The sequence below is a fragment of the Hyla sarda genome, chromosome 10 (genome assembly GCF_029499605.1).
Source record: "Hyla sarda isolate aHylSar1 chromosome 10, aHylSar1.hap1, whole genome shotgun sequence".
Taxonomy (NCBI): domain Eukaryota; kingdom Metazoa; phylum Chordata; class Amphibia; order Anura; family Hylidae; genus Hyla; species Hyla sarda.
The window spans coordinates 68627722-68645182 of record NC_079198.1 but is presented as its reverse complement, the minus strand read 5'-3'; the positions used below and the strand labels follow the sequence as shown (position 1 = coordinate 68645182).

Genomic DNA, 17461 nt, shown 5'->3' with positions numbered 1-17461 from the left:
GGAGAGCCGGGGCCCCGTACAGAGAGATCGCAGGGGGCCCCAGCGGTCGGACCCCCCGCGATCTCAAACTTATCCCCTATCCTTAGGATAGGGGATAAGTTTTTCACCACTGGACTACCCCTTTAAGGACCAGGCCCATTTTGGCCTTAAGGACCAGAGCATTTTTTTGTACATCTGACCACTAGAGATGAGCGAACTTACAGTAACTTCGATTCGTCACAAACTTCTCGGCTCGGCAGCTGATGACTTATCCTGCATAAATTAGTTCAGCTTTCAGGTGCTCCGGTGGGCTGGAAAAGGTGGATACAGTCCTAGGAAAGATTCTCTTAGGACTGTATCCACCTTTTCCAGCCCACGGGAGCACCTGAAAGCTGAACTAATTCATGCAGGATACGTCATCAACTGCCGAGAAGTTTGTGACGAATCGAATTTACTGTAAGTTCGCTCATCTCTATCTGACCACTGTCACTTTAAGCATTAATAACTCTGGGATGCTTTTACTTTTCATTCTGATTCAGAGAGTTTTTTCGTGACATATTCAGTGGTAAAAATTTGTCGATACTTGTATCATTTCTTGTTGAAAAATTCAAAAATTTTATGAAAAAATTTCATATTTTGCATTTTTCGAACTTTGAAGCTCTCTGGTTGTAAGGGAAATAGACATTCCAAATAAATTATATTTTGATTCACAAATACAATGTGTCTACTTTATATTTTCATCATAAAGTTGACATGTTTTTACTTTTGGAAGACCGAGGGCTTCAAAGTTCAGCAGCGATTTTCCAATTTTTCACAAAATTTCCAAAATCTTAATTTTTTTTAATGGAGCAGCTCATGTTTGAAGTGGATTTGAAGGGCTTTCTTATTATAAAAACTGCACCCCTCAAAGTATTCAAAATGACATTCATTAAGTATGTTAACACTATAGGTGTAGCAGCAAAGTGAAGGAGGAAATTCAAAATCTTCATTTTTTACATATGCATTTTACACGGGGGTAAAAGGAGAAAAATCCTCTTAATTTGTAACCCAATTTCTCTTGAGTAAGAAAATACCTCATATGTGTATGTCAAGTGTTCGGCGGGCGCAGTAGAGGGCTTAGAAGGGAAGGAGCAACAATGGGATTTTGGAGAGTGAGTTTTTCTGAAATGGTTTTTGGGGGGCATATCACATTTGGGAAGCCCCTATGGTGCCAGAAAGGCAGAAAACCCCCCACATGGCATACCATTTTGGAAACTACACCCCTCAAGGCATGTAAAAAGGGGTCCAGTGAGCCTTAACACTCTACAGGTGTTTGACGACTTTTCGTTAAAGTCGGATGTGTAAATATAAAATTTTTTTTTTACATTTTTACAAGGGGTAATAGGAGCTTTCCTGACAAATGCAAAAAAAAATACCCACATGTACCCATTTTTGGAAACTACACCCCTCACGGAACATAAGGGGTATAGTGAGCCTTAACACCCCACAGGTGTTTGACGAATTTTAGTTAAAATCTGATGGGAAAAAATAACTAAAATGCTGGTGTTACTCAAAATTTTTCATTTTCATAAGGGAAAATAGGGAAAAAAATCCCCCCAAAAATTTGTAACCCTATTTTTTCTGAGTAAGAACATACTCCATATGTGGATGTAAAGTGCTCTGCGGGTGCACTACAATGCTCAGAAGAGAAGGAGCGACATTGGGCTTTAGGAGAGAAAAAATTTCCGGAATTGAAGGCCATGTGTGTTTACAAAGCCCGCATGTGACCCCATTTTGGAAACTACACCCCTCACGGAATGTAAGGGTGCAGTGAGTATTTACACCCCACAGGTGTCTGAGATTTTTGGAACAGTGGTCCGTGAAAATTAAAATTAAAAATGTTTCATTTGCCCAGCCCACTGTTCTAAAGATCTGTCAAACGCCAGTGGGGTGTAAATATTCATTGCACCCCTTATTACATTCTGTGAGGGTTGTAGTTTCCAAAATGGGTTCACATGTGTGTTCCACTGTTCTGGCACCACGGGGGCTTTGTAAATTCTCACAGCCCCCGACTTTCATTCCAAACAAATTCTCTCAAAAGCCCCATGGCACTACTCTTCTGAGCATTGTAGTGCACCAACAGAGTACTTGACGTCCACATATGGGGTATTTTCATACTCAGAAGAAATGGGGTTACAAACTTTCTCCTATTACCCCTTGTAAAAATTTTATATTTTTTGGGGGGGGGGGGGGACAGCATTTTAGTGAAATATTTTTTCATTTACACATCCGACTTTAACGAAAAGTCGACAAACACCTGTGGAGTGTTAAGGCTCACAGTACCCCTTTTTACGTTCCTTGAGTGGTGTAGTTTCCAAAATAGTACGCCATGTGTGCCTTTTTTTTTTTTTGCTGTTCTGGCACCATAGGGGCTTCCTAAATGCAACATGTCCCCCAAAAACCATTTTAGCAAAATTCACTCTCCAGAATCCCACTGTCGCTCCTTCCTTTACATCGGCATATGAGGTATTTCCTTACTCAAGAGAAATGGGGTTACCAATTTGGTAAAAATAAAAAATAAAATGGCTCTACAAGAAAAAAATGAAGATTTTGAATTTTCTCCTTCACTTTGCTGCTATTCCTGTGAAACACCTTAAGGGTTAAACTTTCTGAATGTCATTTTGAATACTTTGGGGGTGCAGTTTTTATAATGGGGTAATTTATGGGGTATTTTTAATATGAAGGCCCCTCAAATACACTTCAAAACAGAACTGGTCCCTGAAAAATTCAGATTATGAAATTTTCGTGAAAAATTGGAAAATTTCTGCTGAACTCTGAAGCCCTCTGATGTCTTCCAAAAGTAAAAACATGTCAACTTCATGATGCCAACATAAAGTAGACATATTGTATATGGGAATCAATATAAAATGTATTTGGAATATCCATTTTCCTTACAAGCACAGAATTTCAAAGTTAAAAAAATGAAAATTTTCATGAAATTTGGGGATTTTCACCAAGAAAGGATGCAAGTAACGACAAAAATTTACCACTATGTTAAAGTACAACATGTCACGAAATAATCTCGGAATCCGAATAATCGGTAAAAGCATCCCAGGGTCATTAAGGCATAAAGTGACAGTGGTCAGAATTGCAAAAAAAGGGCTCAGTCCTTAAAGGGGTACTCCGGCACTAAGACATCTTATCCCCTATCCAAAGGATAGGGGATAAGATGCCTGATCACGGGGGTCCCGCCGCTGGGGACCCCGGTGATCTTTAACGCAGCACCTAGTTACCCTCAGCCCCCAGAGCATGTTTGCTCCGGGTCTTATGACTGCCGATCAAGGGGCCGCATTATTGTGAAGTCACGGCTCCGCTCCCTCAATGCAAGCCTATGGGAGGGGGCATGACAGCTGTTAAGCAACGACCCTTTTTGTTTACAAGTTGGGTTTGTCAAGAAAAGGATATTTCACTGGTGAAACCTTTTTAATTGTATGTTGGAATTCACAAGAATTTGCCTTTCCAGCAGTTTTTACTCATGAAAACTTCAGGTGGTTAAAGCACCATGTCACATTCAGTCATGAAAAACACTGAAAAGCAAATGTACATGCTGCAGTTTAGTGTGAGAACTGCAGGACATATACCCTTCAAAGACATAATGGCCCTGATTTACTAAGAGTATTGGGATTATTTTAGTGTGGAATGTGGTTTCAGACATGATTTCACTCTACCTACTGAAAAGTGAGAATTTACAGTCATTTACTCACAGCAGCGTGTGAATTCAGGGTAATAAAAGGCGGCTTGTGTGAACATGCCACTTTTCCTGCTCGACCACACCTCTTTTTGGGTTTATCAGTAAATTCTGGTGCATTGTGCCACAAAATCTAGAGCAGGCATTGCCACATTTTGGCACAGATTCCAACAAAATAAGGTTAGGTTTACAATAGTAAATCAGGGCCAATGTGTGTCAAAAGACATTCAGAAAAATGCCATGTGAACCTGGCCTTAGGGTTTATTAAAAACAACAACAAAAAGTCACTTGGGTTCATTATGTTCCTAAAACTAAAATTTAGGAGCCTAATGTCTACTGTTTAGGTCACATCTGCAATCCCTTTTCCATTATACAGATGCCTGTTATAGTAGGTAAATGGCAAAATGTAATCTAAACCGTAACCAAACAGATTTAGCATAATTTTTCCTAAAACTATAATTTTCTGCCAATAGTGTTGACATGTGACTAACTGTGTAGTTGTGTGAAACTCAAAGCAAAGTTCTGTGTTCCAAGAGTGCAAAAACAAAAGGAGAGTTAAAAAGAGATTGTAGAAGGAAATCGCTCAGCTCACTACGACAAGCCCTTGACATATGTCCTACTAAAGAATATAGGGATATATTTATCAAGACCTGTGCAGAGGTAAAGTTGTCCAATTAATCAATAGCAGTTCTTTTCTCTGGTTCATAGGGTAGAAGGAAGTCTTTGTCAGGAGACCCTGCTCTATGATGTCTATGGGGGAGATTTATCAAAATCCGTGTAAAGGAAAAGTTGGCCAGTTGGCCATAGCAACCAGATCGCTTCATTTCTCGGAGGCCTTTTCAAAATTGAAAGAAGCGATCTGATTGGTTGCTATGAACAACTGGTCAACTTTTCCTTTACACAGGTTTTGATAAATCTCCCCCATAGACATCAAAGAGCAGGGTCTCCTGACCAAGTATTCCTTTTACCCAATGACCCAGAGAAAATAACTACTATTGAAGAAAAGATTTTGCTCTGGTGGAATTAACCTATACACACATTACAAGAATGGCTATTCAGGATAATGGTCTAACTGACCACAGCTTCCTGTGACCATAACTACTGATCACTGGGCCAGCTTTAAGGACAAGAGAGGATTTCACGATGAGGTAATCTAGTCAGGAAAACATGCATTATATATTTAAAATTTCAAGGGAATTGGCAATGTGTAATATATGCTAAAATCGCTATCCTCACCATTCCCAGGTGACATTTGTGCCCCCAGGGAATGTGAAGATATTAAGTTATAAAGTCCCTCCCGGCTGTTCGGCAAGTTGTCCCCTGCTTACCAACTCTGTTCACTGCGGCCGTGGCCCCACCCTGACTGCTTGTGTCATCGCTCTGCTCCGTCTGCTTAGGGAGCATGATGATGCAAGCCATCATTCAAGACGCCTGGGCGGGCCACTGTCGCAGCGAACGGAGGTGGGGGGTACTTTATAACTTAATATCCATGCCATCCCTGGGGGCACAAACGTCCCCCGGGGAGGGTGAGGATAATGATTTTAGCATATAACACGCATTGCCAAGCGTTATATATGCTAAAATATGCTGATTGGTCCCCTTTAACAGAGAAGCCAACATTTATCAACACGCCGGACAGATCAGGTACTTTCCACCTTTACAGTACATTACAAAACTAACATATGTTCTTAGAATTAAGAACAAGTTGTTCAAAGTGGTTGTCAGCTCCATGAGAGGACATAAACAGCAGTCTGTCTATGGCTGCAAAGGAATTGGGGGGGGGGGGGGGGGGGACATGGGAGGCCCAATTTATTCCCATTTTGGATACACGTGTAGGCCCCGATTCATCAAAATGTTTCAAGATTTTGCCCACAAAAACCAATCGCAGTTCAGCTTTCATATCTTAACGAGCAGTGGTACAGTGAAAGCTGAGCTGCTATTTGTTGCTGTGAGCATCTCTACACTTTTTCGCTCACATTTTGCTAAATCAAGGCATAGTGGTAGAGACCAGTAAAATAACACGGTTCCCTTACATAGAACAGAAGATTTTCAGCTGGCAGATCAACTTTATTATTCAAAAGCATACAGCTATTTCACACGCCCATAGCCAAGTATACTGTGACGATATCAATGTGAATGTACTGTAACAAATGTGCTATGTGTAAAATCAATGATGACATGATATATGGCTATATTAATAATACTAACTTGACACTTTCTTCTTGCTCTCCAAACTCCTCATCGTTGAACCCAAAGTGATCTATAAAAGCAGAGGTCATCTGCTGCATTTGGTAGTCAACAAAAGCCTGAAGAAACAGACAGATATAAAGTTACAAATGTATGGAAATGAGATGTACTTTGCTGATTACTTTTAAAGAAATTAATTTCAAATGTTGAAATAAAACAAATGAAAGAGAAAGCTAAATAAATATTCAGGGGACACAAATGAACATACTAAATCATATTTTCTGAAAAAAGCCAGAAAGTAATAAATAGGTGTGGCAGTTCAGCGTCTGATATTGTTCCTATAGTGTTTAAATGACCCAAGAGTGTCTATAAGCCAATAATACAATTCAATTTCCTCTCTATTACAATCAACAACAAAAAAAAATGTTCTGCAACTTTTTTTTTTTTTTACTTTAAAAACAAGAAAGAAAAATAATATTAAACATTCTGCATTGCAGTGTTCTCACCCTTGTAACTTTTTTCTGTCTATGGAGCAGTGTGAGGGCTCCTTTTTTACACCATGATAATGTAATTATTGGTATTATTTTAGGATGGATAGTGCTTTTTGATTGCTTTTCATTTCATGTTTTCCTAATATGAAAGATTACATTCAGTGTTTACAGCACTTACCAGGCAGCATAAATATTGTCATATTTTAGTAGGTCAGACAGTGATAGCAATTAAGTTAATCTTTATTGGTTAAACTTAAAAATTGGGAAAGGAGGGCCGTGGCTTGCTAATGGCAATCCGCTGTCAACTTGGGAGGACAGATGTACAATTCCACCGTGTAAATGGAGCCTAAGGAGAAAAGCAATAGGACCATTTCGGACTTTCATACTTTAGGTCCAATGATACTTTGGAACCTATTAAATGGAAGGCTCTTAAGTGGAATATTTTATTGCTCATGGTGCGAGGCTAAAGAAGGCCAATTCTTTTACTGAGGCAGTGCTCCACCCCTAGACATCTTATCCCCTATCCAAAAGGTTAGGGGATACGATGTCTGATCGTGGGGCCCCGCCTCTAGGAACTCCCAGGAACTCTCCTGAAGCACCCCCTGCTGCACTGAGCGAACTTCGATCCATGCCTTATGATGGGCAATACAGGGGTCGGAGCATCGAGACTCCACCGCCCCTCCCCCTCGTGATGTCACATCCCAGACACTCAATACAAGTCTATGGGAGGGGGCGTGGCAGACACTACCATACACTTGTATTGAGGGGGCGAGGCGTGAGGTCACGAGGGGCAGGGCCGTGGCGTCACAATACTCTGGCTCCTGCATCGCCCATCATCAGGTATGTCGCGAAGTTCGTTCCGTACAGCAGATGGCACGGGGTGAGGTAGGAGAGATGGCAGGACCCCCGTGATCAGACATCTTATCCCCTATCCTAGGAGCGGAGTACCCTTTTTAGGAACTGGCAGCCTTGGAGTATTTTAACCATTTAGGCTCAGATTTGCACCACAAAACTATTAGGAATAAGTGATAAGAGTGACTCTAGGCTCTCTCGAGTTCTACATCCTACATTGTCCTAAGTCTATGTTCTTTCGTTAATCTCATCTACTCGTGGGACAACTACACACCATGCAACAAATTGTTAAGTTTGGCTCTGTAACCTGTAAATCCCTGTAACCACATATGGGGTAAATACGCTGAGTTTTCCTGCTCTTTCACAATAAGATTAGGGCGTGTCTTTGTAAACCTAGCTTGCCTTCATTGCCCACCGACTAATTGGGTACCCTGGAGGTGCCATTTGGACCTGAGGAACTGGCATCTGTTATTATGGGTCATAAAAAAAGGCCTCATATTGCTATGTTTGCCTCTTATATTGCTATCGCTGATGAAGCAAACTTCCTGCCTCAGACCCTCATGAAGACTATCACTGCTTTTACCTGGTATATTTGTGAAGTTCTCAGAGTTCAAGGCCTTATGCAATTTTAAAGTGAAAACCCATAAAGTAAAACTCCTGATTGTCTCTGTCTCCTGAGGGCCTCTACTGGTTTACCTATTAATTTACATTTAAACTTTAACACTGCTCATTCCATTATTTAGGGGTCAATTTGGTGGCTGATCATAAGCTTTTTTTAAAGGAAAACTGTCACCCTGATGACCCAGACTAAACCCAATACACAGGGTTATAGTGTGGGTGACCAGGAGTGCAAAGAGGGGTCACTTACCAAATTCCATCCAGTGGCCCGTGATATTGCCCCACGAAAGTCCTGTTCTCAATTTGGTTACCTGCGCGCAGGAGGTGGGGCCCCGATGGCTGTCAGCCCCGCTGCTTTCTGCCTCCAGAAACAATCTGCCTCTATTAGTATATTTAAATTCTGCGCTGCGCTCTGAGGCAGGAGAACAAGTGCAGTTAGTTTACAAACAGCTCATGTCCTAGTGATGTGAGTCGCATGTCACGTGAGCGCTGCGCTCCGAGGCCGAAGTGCATATGCTCTGGCACAGTAGCAGAGCGCTCTGGCAAGAAGAGCTCTCTCATTACTAGGACATGAGAGCAGTCTAAACTAACTGCGCTTGCGCTCCTGCCTCAGAGTGCAAGCGCAGTTAGTTTAGACTGCTCTCATGTCCTAGTTAGAGATACATGAATGCTGGGAAAGGTGGGGTTTGGTTGGAGACTGGGGGAGGAGGTTGGGATAGCGGATAAATTGTTTAGCACCACAGTACTCCTTTAAACAATGGTGCCTGTTACTTCCTCCTGATTCAGCTATTGCCCACTATTAAAATGGATATACTACCTTGGATTCTTTACCTGACACAGACTCTACCCGTACATATTCCAGCCTCCTTTTGGTGAGACTCCATTCTTTCTGTTCCAAATTTCTTTGGTCTCCCGGTGGCCAGACACTGCTCTGTCGCCCTCAATGCCAGGATTATGGTTTCTTCATTGAAGACTCAGTCAAATCTATTTTCTTACCCCTTTGTTCCCACCTTCATAGACAGCTACTCCCTTTGGACAGGAGTGTGTCCTCTCTTCTTCCCATATCATACTGTTTCTCTGGTCTATGGGGTGCTATGATTGGAGTTGGAGACCGCATATGTTCACCGTTGGGAGAGGGATTGAGACCTAAGCGCTGCCAGAACTGCTATTCTGAGGCACTGGAAATCCACAGTGAGGGAGGAGTTGTGGAAACTCTAAATTGCATTTGAAGAATGGAGGAGTTGGTGTGGAATGATGGGGGTAGTTCAGATACGTTCAGGCTAGGTTTCAGCACAGATTTTTATTTATTTATTTATTTATTTTTTTAACTGCCACTGCAGCTATTGAGCCAAGGCCAGAAGTGTATTCAAAAGGAATGGGAAATATCAGTGACCTTTCCTTCTTGCTAGATCTACTTCTGATTTTGGCTCAAATACTGCAATGTCAATTTTCTAAAAAAAATAAAATAAAGTGTGGAGACCTAGCCTTACTAGGGTTTGGTATCCCTCCACCCCCCCCCCTGGGTTGCTTAAATCTTTCTTTTCCACCTCCCTTTCCTACCAAATTCTTACCTTGTGTTCACCTATACAGTATGCCTCCAGTTGTTTCCCCACTACAACTCCCAGCATGCCCTGACAGCCAATAGATATCAGGACAAGCTGGGAGTTGCAGTAGGGAAACAGCTGGAGGAGCCCTGTATAGGTGCACTACGGGCGGAAGTGTCGGCCCCAGCAGGCATCAGTGACGTGGTGCCTGCTGGGGCAGTCTGCCTGGTAGTGAGCACACTACCAGGCAGACAAAAAGGCATTTTTAATATGTAAAAAAAAAAAATTAAAGGCAGGGAGGGGGTTAGGGATAGATGGGTAATAGGCAGGGACAGAAAGAAAGTGATGGTGGGAGCTACCCTTTAAGGTTTTTTTATGCAAAGATTTAAAACTTAATTTTTTTGCCACGAGCCTGTAGATGTGTCTTTTTTCGACCACTCTAGACATTAATTTTCCGTGCCATTTCTTACTTCTGGACCTGCGCATCTTTCTCTTTGGCGAGGCTATATATTCTTGTTTTTTCTCGTTGATACATACAGATTTGCCATAAAAATTGGGAAAGAGGGAGTGATTGTGATTTTTAGTTAGAGGGAAATTTAGTTTATATTTATTTATTTTATTTATTTATTTTTTTACCCCAGTAGGGGACTTTACTATGCGAACACTTGTATAGCTTATGCAATACATACGTGTTGCAGTAAACTGTTAAACTACTGATGTCCTATAAAGGCCTGCTATAGGGAGGCTAAAATAGGACTTCTAACACGGTAGCCATAGAGACCTTCAAAAGGTAGCATGTAGGCAGTCAGTACATGGATTAAACTAAATAAGTGACATCTTAACTCATATGTTGTAGTCACCACTGACAGCTGCATTTACAAGGTTAAAAGACTGGCATTGTGGCAGCTGCTTACTACGGAGTATGGATAGGGCTTGGTTTCTGAGCCCTCTCCATACATCCTTAACATTACCACAACTCAACAGTAAGTCATGATGTGCTAAGGGGTTTAAGAACAGCAAAGATGAAGTCTACTCTGAAGTCTGAAGATAAAGTCTGTTCTACCTGTTTTCCTGAGAAAAGCTCCCCCAAGTGACCAGGAAGTTATTGAGTTTTTCATTAAATTTCTGTTTGCCTTGTATATGAGGAAAATTGTTGTCACCTGCTGAAGTACTGCCTCTTGGGGAAAATTAAATTCCTTTAGGTCGCTGTCTTCATCATCACTGGAAGAGTGCATATTTCTTGTGTTGACCTGAAAAAAAAAAAATGTAAAAAATAAAATATATATATATATATATATTATATATTATATATTATATATTATATATATATATATATATATATATATATATTTTACAACAACTATTATAATACTTTAATATAATGCAATCTTAAACAGTAAACCAATGATGAGTGTGAAATCTTCTGTAACACATTTTATAATATTTCACCCATAATTAACAAACAAAACAATGTAATCCACTTTATTATATTTGTTTAAAGCACATTATATTTTTCCCTCTCTGCCATTTACTGTGAGGTATAAATGGCATTTTGACACTATATTAGGCCTTAGGCAAGATAATACCTAATAGGCTCACGTAAATTGCAGACCACGGGGCCTATACTAAGCCCCTGTTGCTATAGCAATCCATCCCCAATGAATTTGTTGTGTGGGTACTGATGGGCTTTCAAAATTAGTCATTTATGGGGTCATACAGCCAGGATCAGAGTTAGCTCCAATAATGGCCAATTCTGTAGGTGTCAAACTATTACAGCTTACACCCCTCACTGTCAGTGCGGGTGCTATCCATTTAGGGCGCTGTGCAGTAACAATATCTGTGGGTACCCTTCATGTTCACCAATATGACCCCTATGTCCCAATTGGTAGTTCTAGGGAATAAGCAGTTCCTTAAAGAACAACATAAAAAGTACATTACAATCCTTACAAGGTCCACAGTGTTCTTCTTGTTGGTATCTGTAAGAGATCCTGAGATGAAGCTTTCCCACCGCTCTTGTTGCTCATCTGGAAGTTCTGTGAATATACCCAAGGCCATCATTAGACTCAATTGTTGGGGAATATTTATTGTTAAACTATTCCAATAATTTTCAACCATTGAAATTCAAGAAAAAAACTTGCAGCCACCTTTAATAAGCTGGCTAATAAGAGTGGTGTTGGAACCTTTCTCTGAACTTTGTACCAGTGCATTTGCTGTTTTGGTGAGATGACCCATAAATCCTTTCCTCCGTCCACCTTCTGACCTGAAATATTAACAGACATAAGGACATTTTAGCAGTTAGTCAATCGGCTCTAAATCTAATTTATAACCAGCATGGTATATAGGCTGAGATAAGGAAGATGCTGTGTGTGACGTTTCGCCAGCAGGTCCAAACTGGCCCCTTTATTCATCTCTATGGAAGAGGCGGAGACACCATTCGTGTGCCGTCATCTCTCCCATAGAGATGAAGAGGTGGCGTGTTTAAACCAGCTGGCATGCTGGGTATGAAACGCAATCTAGCAGCGCAGAGCCGGGGCCCTGTAAGGGAGATCACAGGGTTCCCAGCAGTATGCAATCATAAATTTATCCCCTATCCACAGGATTTCTAAATTTCTTAGCACTGGACATCATCTTTAATGTTTAGCAGGACTACTAAGTGACCGGTTTGGTTTACAGAAGTCAGTGCCCCTACAGTTTGTGAACTGCAAGGTATTGGGCTCAAGGCTGCCACCAATATGAGCAATATGGCATGCCATAAGACAACCATGCATGTTTTTACGTTTTAAGAGTTAACTATCCCTTAAAACAAAAACATTTAACATGTGAGAGTGGTGCCAAGAGGAAACCAATAGGCAAAGTGCTCAGCTGAGTTTTTTTTTTGCCTGTTTCAATGATCAGTGGGGGTCTCAGCAGTTAGAACTTCAGATGCCACTATTATGTGCCAGAAGTTTTCAAAAGTCATAGCTACCATTCAAATACAGTGGTCCCTCAAGTTACAATATTAACCCCTTAAGGACGCAACCCTTTTTCGCAATTCTGACCACCGTCACTTAACGAATTAATAAGGCGAAAACGCTTTTACCGAATATTCTGATTCTGAGATTGTTTTTTTCGTGACATATTCTACTTTATTTTGGTGGTAAATTTTCGGCGTTAATTGCATCCTTTTTTGGTGAAAAATCCCCAAATTTCATGAAAATTTTGAAAATTTAGCATTTTTCTAACTTTGAAGCTCTCTAATTGTAAGGAAAATGGATATTCCAAATAAATTTTATTTTTCTTCACAAATACAATATGTCCACTTTATGTTGGCATCATAAAATGGACATACTTTTGCTTTTTGAAAAAAATAGAGGGCTTCAAAGTAGAGCAGCATTTTTCAAAAATGTCATGAAAATTGCTAAATCTGAAGGGACAGATGTTACAGAACTACAACTCCCAGCATGCCTGGGCAGTCAAGGCATGCTGAGAGTTGTAGTTTGGCAACATCTGGAGGGCTACTGTTTGGGCACCACTGTAACAGTGGCCTCCAAACTGTGACCCTCCAGATGTTGCAAAACTACAACTCCCAGCATGCCCAGACAGCCATGCTGGGAGTTGCAGTTTGCCCCCCCCTAGTGGTTGCCACAGTAAAGATAGATTTACTTTCACTTTCAATTCCCCCCCCACTGTCGATTCCCTACCTGAGCAAAGATCCAGCAGGCTCCAGCAAAGATCCCAGGTCCCCAGGCATCTTCTCCTGCAGGTACTGCCGCCATCTTCTTCCCAGAGCCCCTCGACATCCAGGGGCGGGCAGAACGGGTGGTTGCCATGGCAACCCCCTGTCCTGCGCTGCCATTGGTCAGAACTCCGTTCTGAGTAATGGCAGGGGATAGGAGGAGATCACAGCTTTGCGACCTCACTCCTATCCTTTAGGCTGATCGGGGCTGTTGCTGACAGCTCCGATCAGCCCTATTTTCCGGGTGATCGGGTCACCAGAGACCCATTCAGCCCGGAATTGGAGAAAATCGCATGTCTGAATTGACATGCGATTTTCTCCGATCGCCGACATGGGGGGGGGGGGGGGGTTCTCAGGACTGAATGATTCAGCAGGCATCCGGCTCCGGTCCCCAACCGGCTAGCGGTGGGGACCGGATTTCCCACGGGCGTATGGATACGCCCTTGATCCTTAAGGACTCTGAATGCAGGGCGCATCCATACGCCCTGTGTCCTGAAGAGGTTAATCTGTTCTAGGACGACCATTGTATGTTGAAACCATAACTCTATGGAAACCTGGTAATTGGTTCTGAAGCCCCAAAAGGTCATCCAAAAATAGGAAAAAGTGAGGATTAAACAAAAAATAAGTAGATAACTAATATAAATAAAGCAAGTCCTTACATATAAAAGTAAGAAAGATCTGCTGGGAGCTGTAATCACTGTCTATGTAGAGGACAGGAGCTTCTTCAGGGTCCTGTACAGTACACACCATGTCCTAAAAAAGTAAAATGGAACCGCCCCCACTTGATGTCCAAAGGAGCAGCTAACTGTGGCACAGGTAGTATAGAGAATGTAATACCTTCCTGTACTTCAGAAATACAGGTGTTTTACCAGTGAAATGCCCATTCTGATTGGTCAGTTCTTTCGCAGATCTGGACTGTCCATAGTATTGTGTGTTGAGTCTGGTTTCAAGTTACAGTGGTCCGGAAAAGACCACTGTATGTTGAAACTATTTTATGTTGAGGCCATTGTAAGTTGAGGGATTACTGTACGTAAAAAGCTCTAAACACTGAACAGATGTAAATAATTTATATTTGCATGTATAAGAATACTACATATATTATTTTCAAAGAACATGTTCCGGCAAGGAAAAATGTAAGTGGGCACAATCGTACTCTCTGAATGGCATTCAAAAAGGCATTATAGAAGGAATGGTGTACTCACAAGATGCAGTTCTATTGAGGTGATGGAGAAGCACTAAGATATACATGATGTCTGCTGCATGCAATTGTTAAGAAGCACCGACATTTCATAATACGTTTGCCCTATACTTAATGGGCCCATAAGTGATGCATACCAGTAACTCATGCATACATCCGATCAGAAAATGAAAACTGAAAATTTTCTTCTGATTTTAAAATATGTTGTCCATAATCTGCCCACATGACCTATTAGATGAATGTTACACAGAGTTTATTCCAGCCCATCATTATTAGTCAAATCTTAAAGATATTACCCCTTAACGACCTGTGCTGTATATATACACGGCACGGCAGGTCTATGAAGCGAGCTCAGAAGCAGAGCTCACTTAATATCCTTTCGGGCAGGTCATCGGAGCTGATGGTTATCATTGCGGGGAAATCGCGATGTCCCTATCAGCTGAAGGGACGGCCCTTACCTGCCTCCTCACTGTCCAATCGGTCTTCTGCTACTCCAGCCTGCTAAAACTTCCTGGAGCAGCAGAAGACCAATCGGACGGCGAAGAGGTAGGTAAGGGCCGTTCCGCCATCCTCACAGCTGATCGGGACATCGCGATTTTCCCCTGATGATTCCGATCAGCTCCGCTGACCTGCCGGAATGGAATTTGTCATTTTAGACGCCACGATCGCACCGATAACACTGATCAATGTTATGCTATGGCATAGTATTGAACTGTGTATGCAATCTTATGATTGCATATAATAGTCCCCTATGGAGACTGAAAAAGTGTAGAAAAAATAAAAAGTAGAAAAAAAAAGTTAAAGTGCGATTTAACGCCTTCCCTAATAAAAGTTTGAATCACCCCCCTTTTCCCATTAAAAAAAGTTAATAAAAACAAACATATGTGCTATCGCCGTGTGCGTAAATGTCCAAACTATAAAAATATAATGTTTATTAAACCACACGGTCAATGGCGTATGCATGAAAAAAAAATACTAGAATCCAGAATTGCGTATTTTTGGTCACTTTGCATAGCCTACAAAAAAAATAAAAAAAATATATAAAAAGATCAAAAAGTCCCATCAGAACAAGAATGGTACCAATAAAAACTACAGACCATGGCACAAAAAAAAAATAGCCCTGACATAGCCCTGTATACTGAAAAAAAAAAAGGAAAAGGGGCCAGAAGAGAACATTTTTAAACATGCTATAGTAGTAGTAGTAAAATAAAATAAAACCTATTTAAAAGTTTGGTATAATTTTAATCGTAAGAATAAAGATAAAGTGTAATTTTTACCAAAAAGTGCACTGGGTAGAATCGGAAGTCCACAAATGTTACAACATTTAAAAAAATATATATTTTTTATTTTGCCCAACAAATAATTTTTTTTGTTTTTGCCATAGATTTTGTGGTGAAATGATTGATGTAATTATAAAGTACAATTGGTGGTGCAAAAAACAAGCCCTTATATAGGTATGTAGGTGGAAAATAATGATTATTAGAAGGTGAGGAGGAAAAAACGAAAGTGCAAAAATGAAAAAAGGACTCCACACAAAAGATATTACATAGTGGCAATGAGCGAACTTACAGTAAATTCGATTCGTCACGAACTTCTCGGCTCGGCAGTTGATGACTTATCCTGCATAAATTAGTTCAGCTTTCAGGTGCTCCCGTGGGCTGGAAAAGGTGGATACAGTCCTAGGAGACTCTTTCCTAGGACTGTATCCACCTTTTCCAGCCCACCGGAGCACCTGAAAGCTGAATTAGTTTATGCAGAATAAAGTCATCAACTGCTGAGCCGAGAAGTTCGTGACGAATCAAATTTACTGTAAGTTCGCTCATCTCTACTAATGACCAGCCAAGTAAAATATAATAAGAGATTGATGTCAGTAAGTGGAATGATGGAAGATCAAGTCATTATTAGAAAGTCTGTCACAAGATGGGAAAAGTTGAACACACTTTAATATCTTGTCAGTGACCATTCATACTGACACCTACAGCTTTAAAGGATAACTCCGGCCCTAATACATCTTATCCTCTATACAAAGGATAGGGGATAAGATGTCTGATGGCGGGGGTTCCGCCATGGGGAACACCGCAATCTGTCATTCAGCACCCACGTTTGCGAGCTCTCCTCAGCACTGGAGGCTGCGAGTGTGCAGTGTGACGACCACGGGGCCGTAGTATCAAGACGTCACAAATCTGCCCCCGTGTGCCATCACACCCCACCCCCTCAATGCAAGTCTATGGGAGGGGGCGTGGTGGCCATCATGCACCCTCCCATATACTTGCATTAAGGGGACAGGCCGTGATGTCACACGGATGCGGAGCCATGACGTCACGATGCTCCAGCCCTGGTATCGCCCGTCATTTAGAGAGATTGCTCAGTGCAGTGATGACATCAGGGTGCCGCAGCCGAGATCCCGGGGGGTCCCCAGCGATCTGACATCTTATCCCCTATCCTTTGGATAGGGAATAAGATGTCTAGTGGCGGAGTACCCCTTTAAGAAACATTTTAACCATGTAAACAAATAGCTGATCTAGGTCTTGTGTAGTATAAACACTTACTGTTCTTTCTCATTATCCTCCCATGCTGAAAGTATCCTCTGCACAAGCTGGCACGTCTGTAGAAGCTAATATTGACAGACATAAGTAAAAATTACTTAAATATCTAAGGATGTACTAACAATAAATATGTACACCTTACATTCAATGTACAACATCAGGCGGGGCTGATTACCCCTACTTCACACTTGTCGCCAGACCTTATTTTAAAGTGTACCAGTCATTTGCAAAAACTTTATATACAGTGTAGATCATAATATATTATAAATATATATATATATATATATATATATATATATATATTTTTTTTTTTTTTTTTTTTTTTTTTTTTACCAGGACATGCAGGTATTTGGAGGGACTTCGATTATACGGCCTGTGGCGGTGTAGGGCTGTGTGGGATTTGCAGGACTCGCAGGCATAGTGCCTGACTGCCCACTCGCAGCAGCCTCATTCCCGCATGCATATATTGGATTGGGTCCCGCAGAATCCCAATTCCAACTCAAGGTTCTAATATGAAGCTCTCAGCAAAACAGTTTTTGTGCCAAACTGCTGCATACCTATTATAGTCTGCCATAGGGTATTGGGACTCCTACTATGGCAACCA

The 17461-nt window shown here is 41.3% G+C and overlaps 1 protein-coding gene across 3 annotated transcripts in view; it reads right to left on the bottom strand.

Moving 5' to 3' along the window:
- Positions 1-17461, bottom strand: part of PPP6R1 (protein phosphatase 6 regulatory subunit 1) — a 119451-nt gene that overhangs the window by 25760 nt on the left and 76230 nt on the right. For all 3 annotated transcript variants that reach the window (XM_056543902.1, XM_056543901.1, XM_056543903.1), the window contains exons 11-15: positions 16861-16925; positions 11543-11658; positions 11346-11431; positions 10559-10648; positions 5915-6012 (exon numbers count right to left, since the gene is read on the bottom strand). In XM_056543902.1, coding sequence (XP_056399877.1) covers positions 5915-6012; positions 10559-10648; positions 11346-11431; positions 11543-11658; positions 16861-16925 — 455 coding nt within the window. The remainder of the gene's footprint in view (positions 1-5914; positions 6013-10558; positions 10649-11345; positions 11432-11542; positions 11659-16860; positions 16926-17461) is intronic.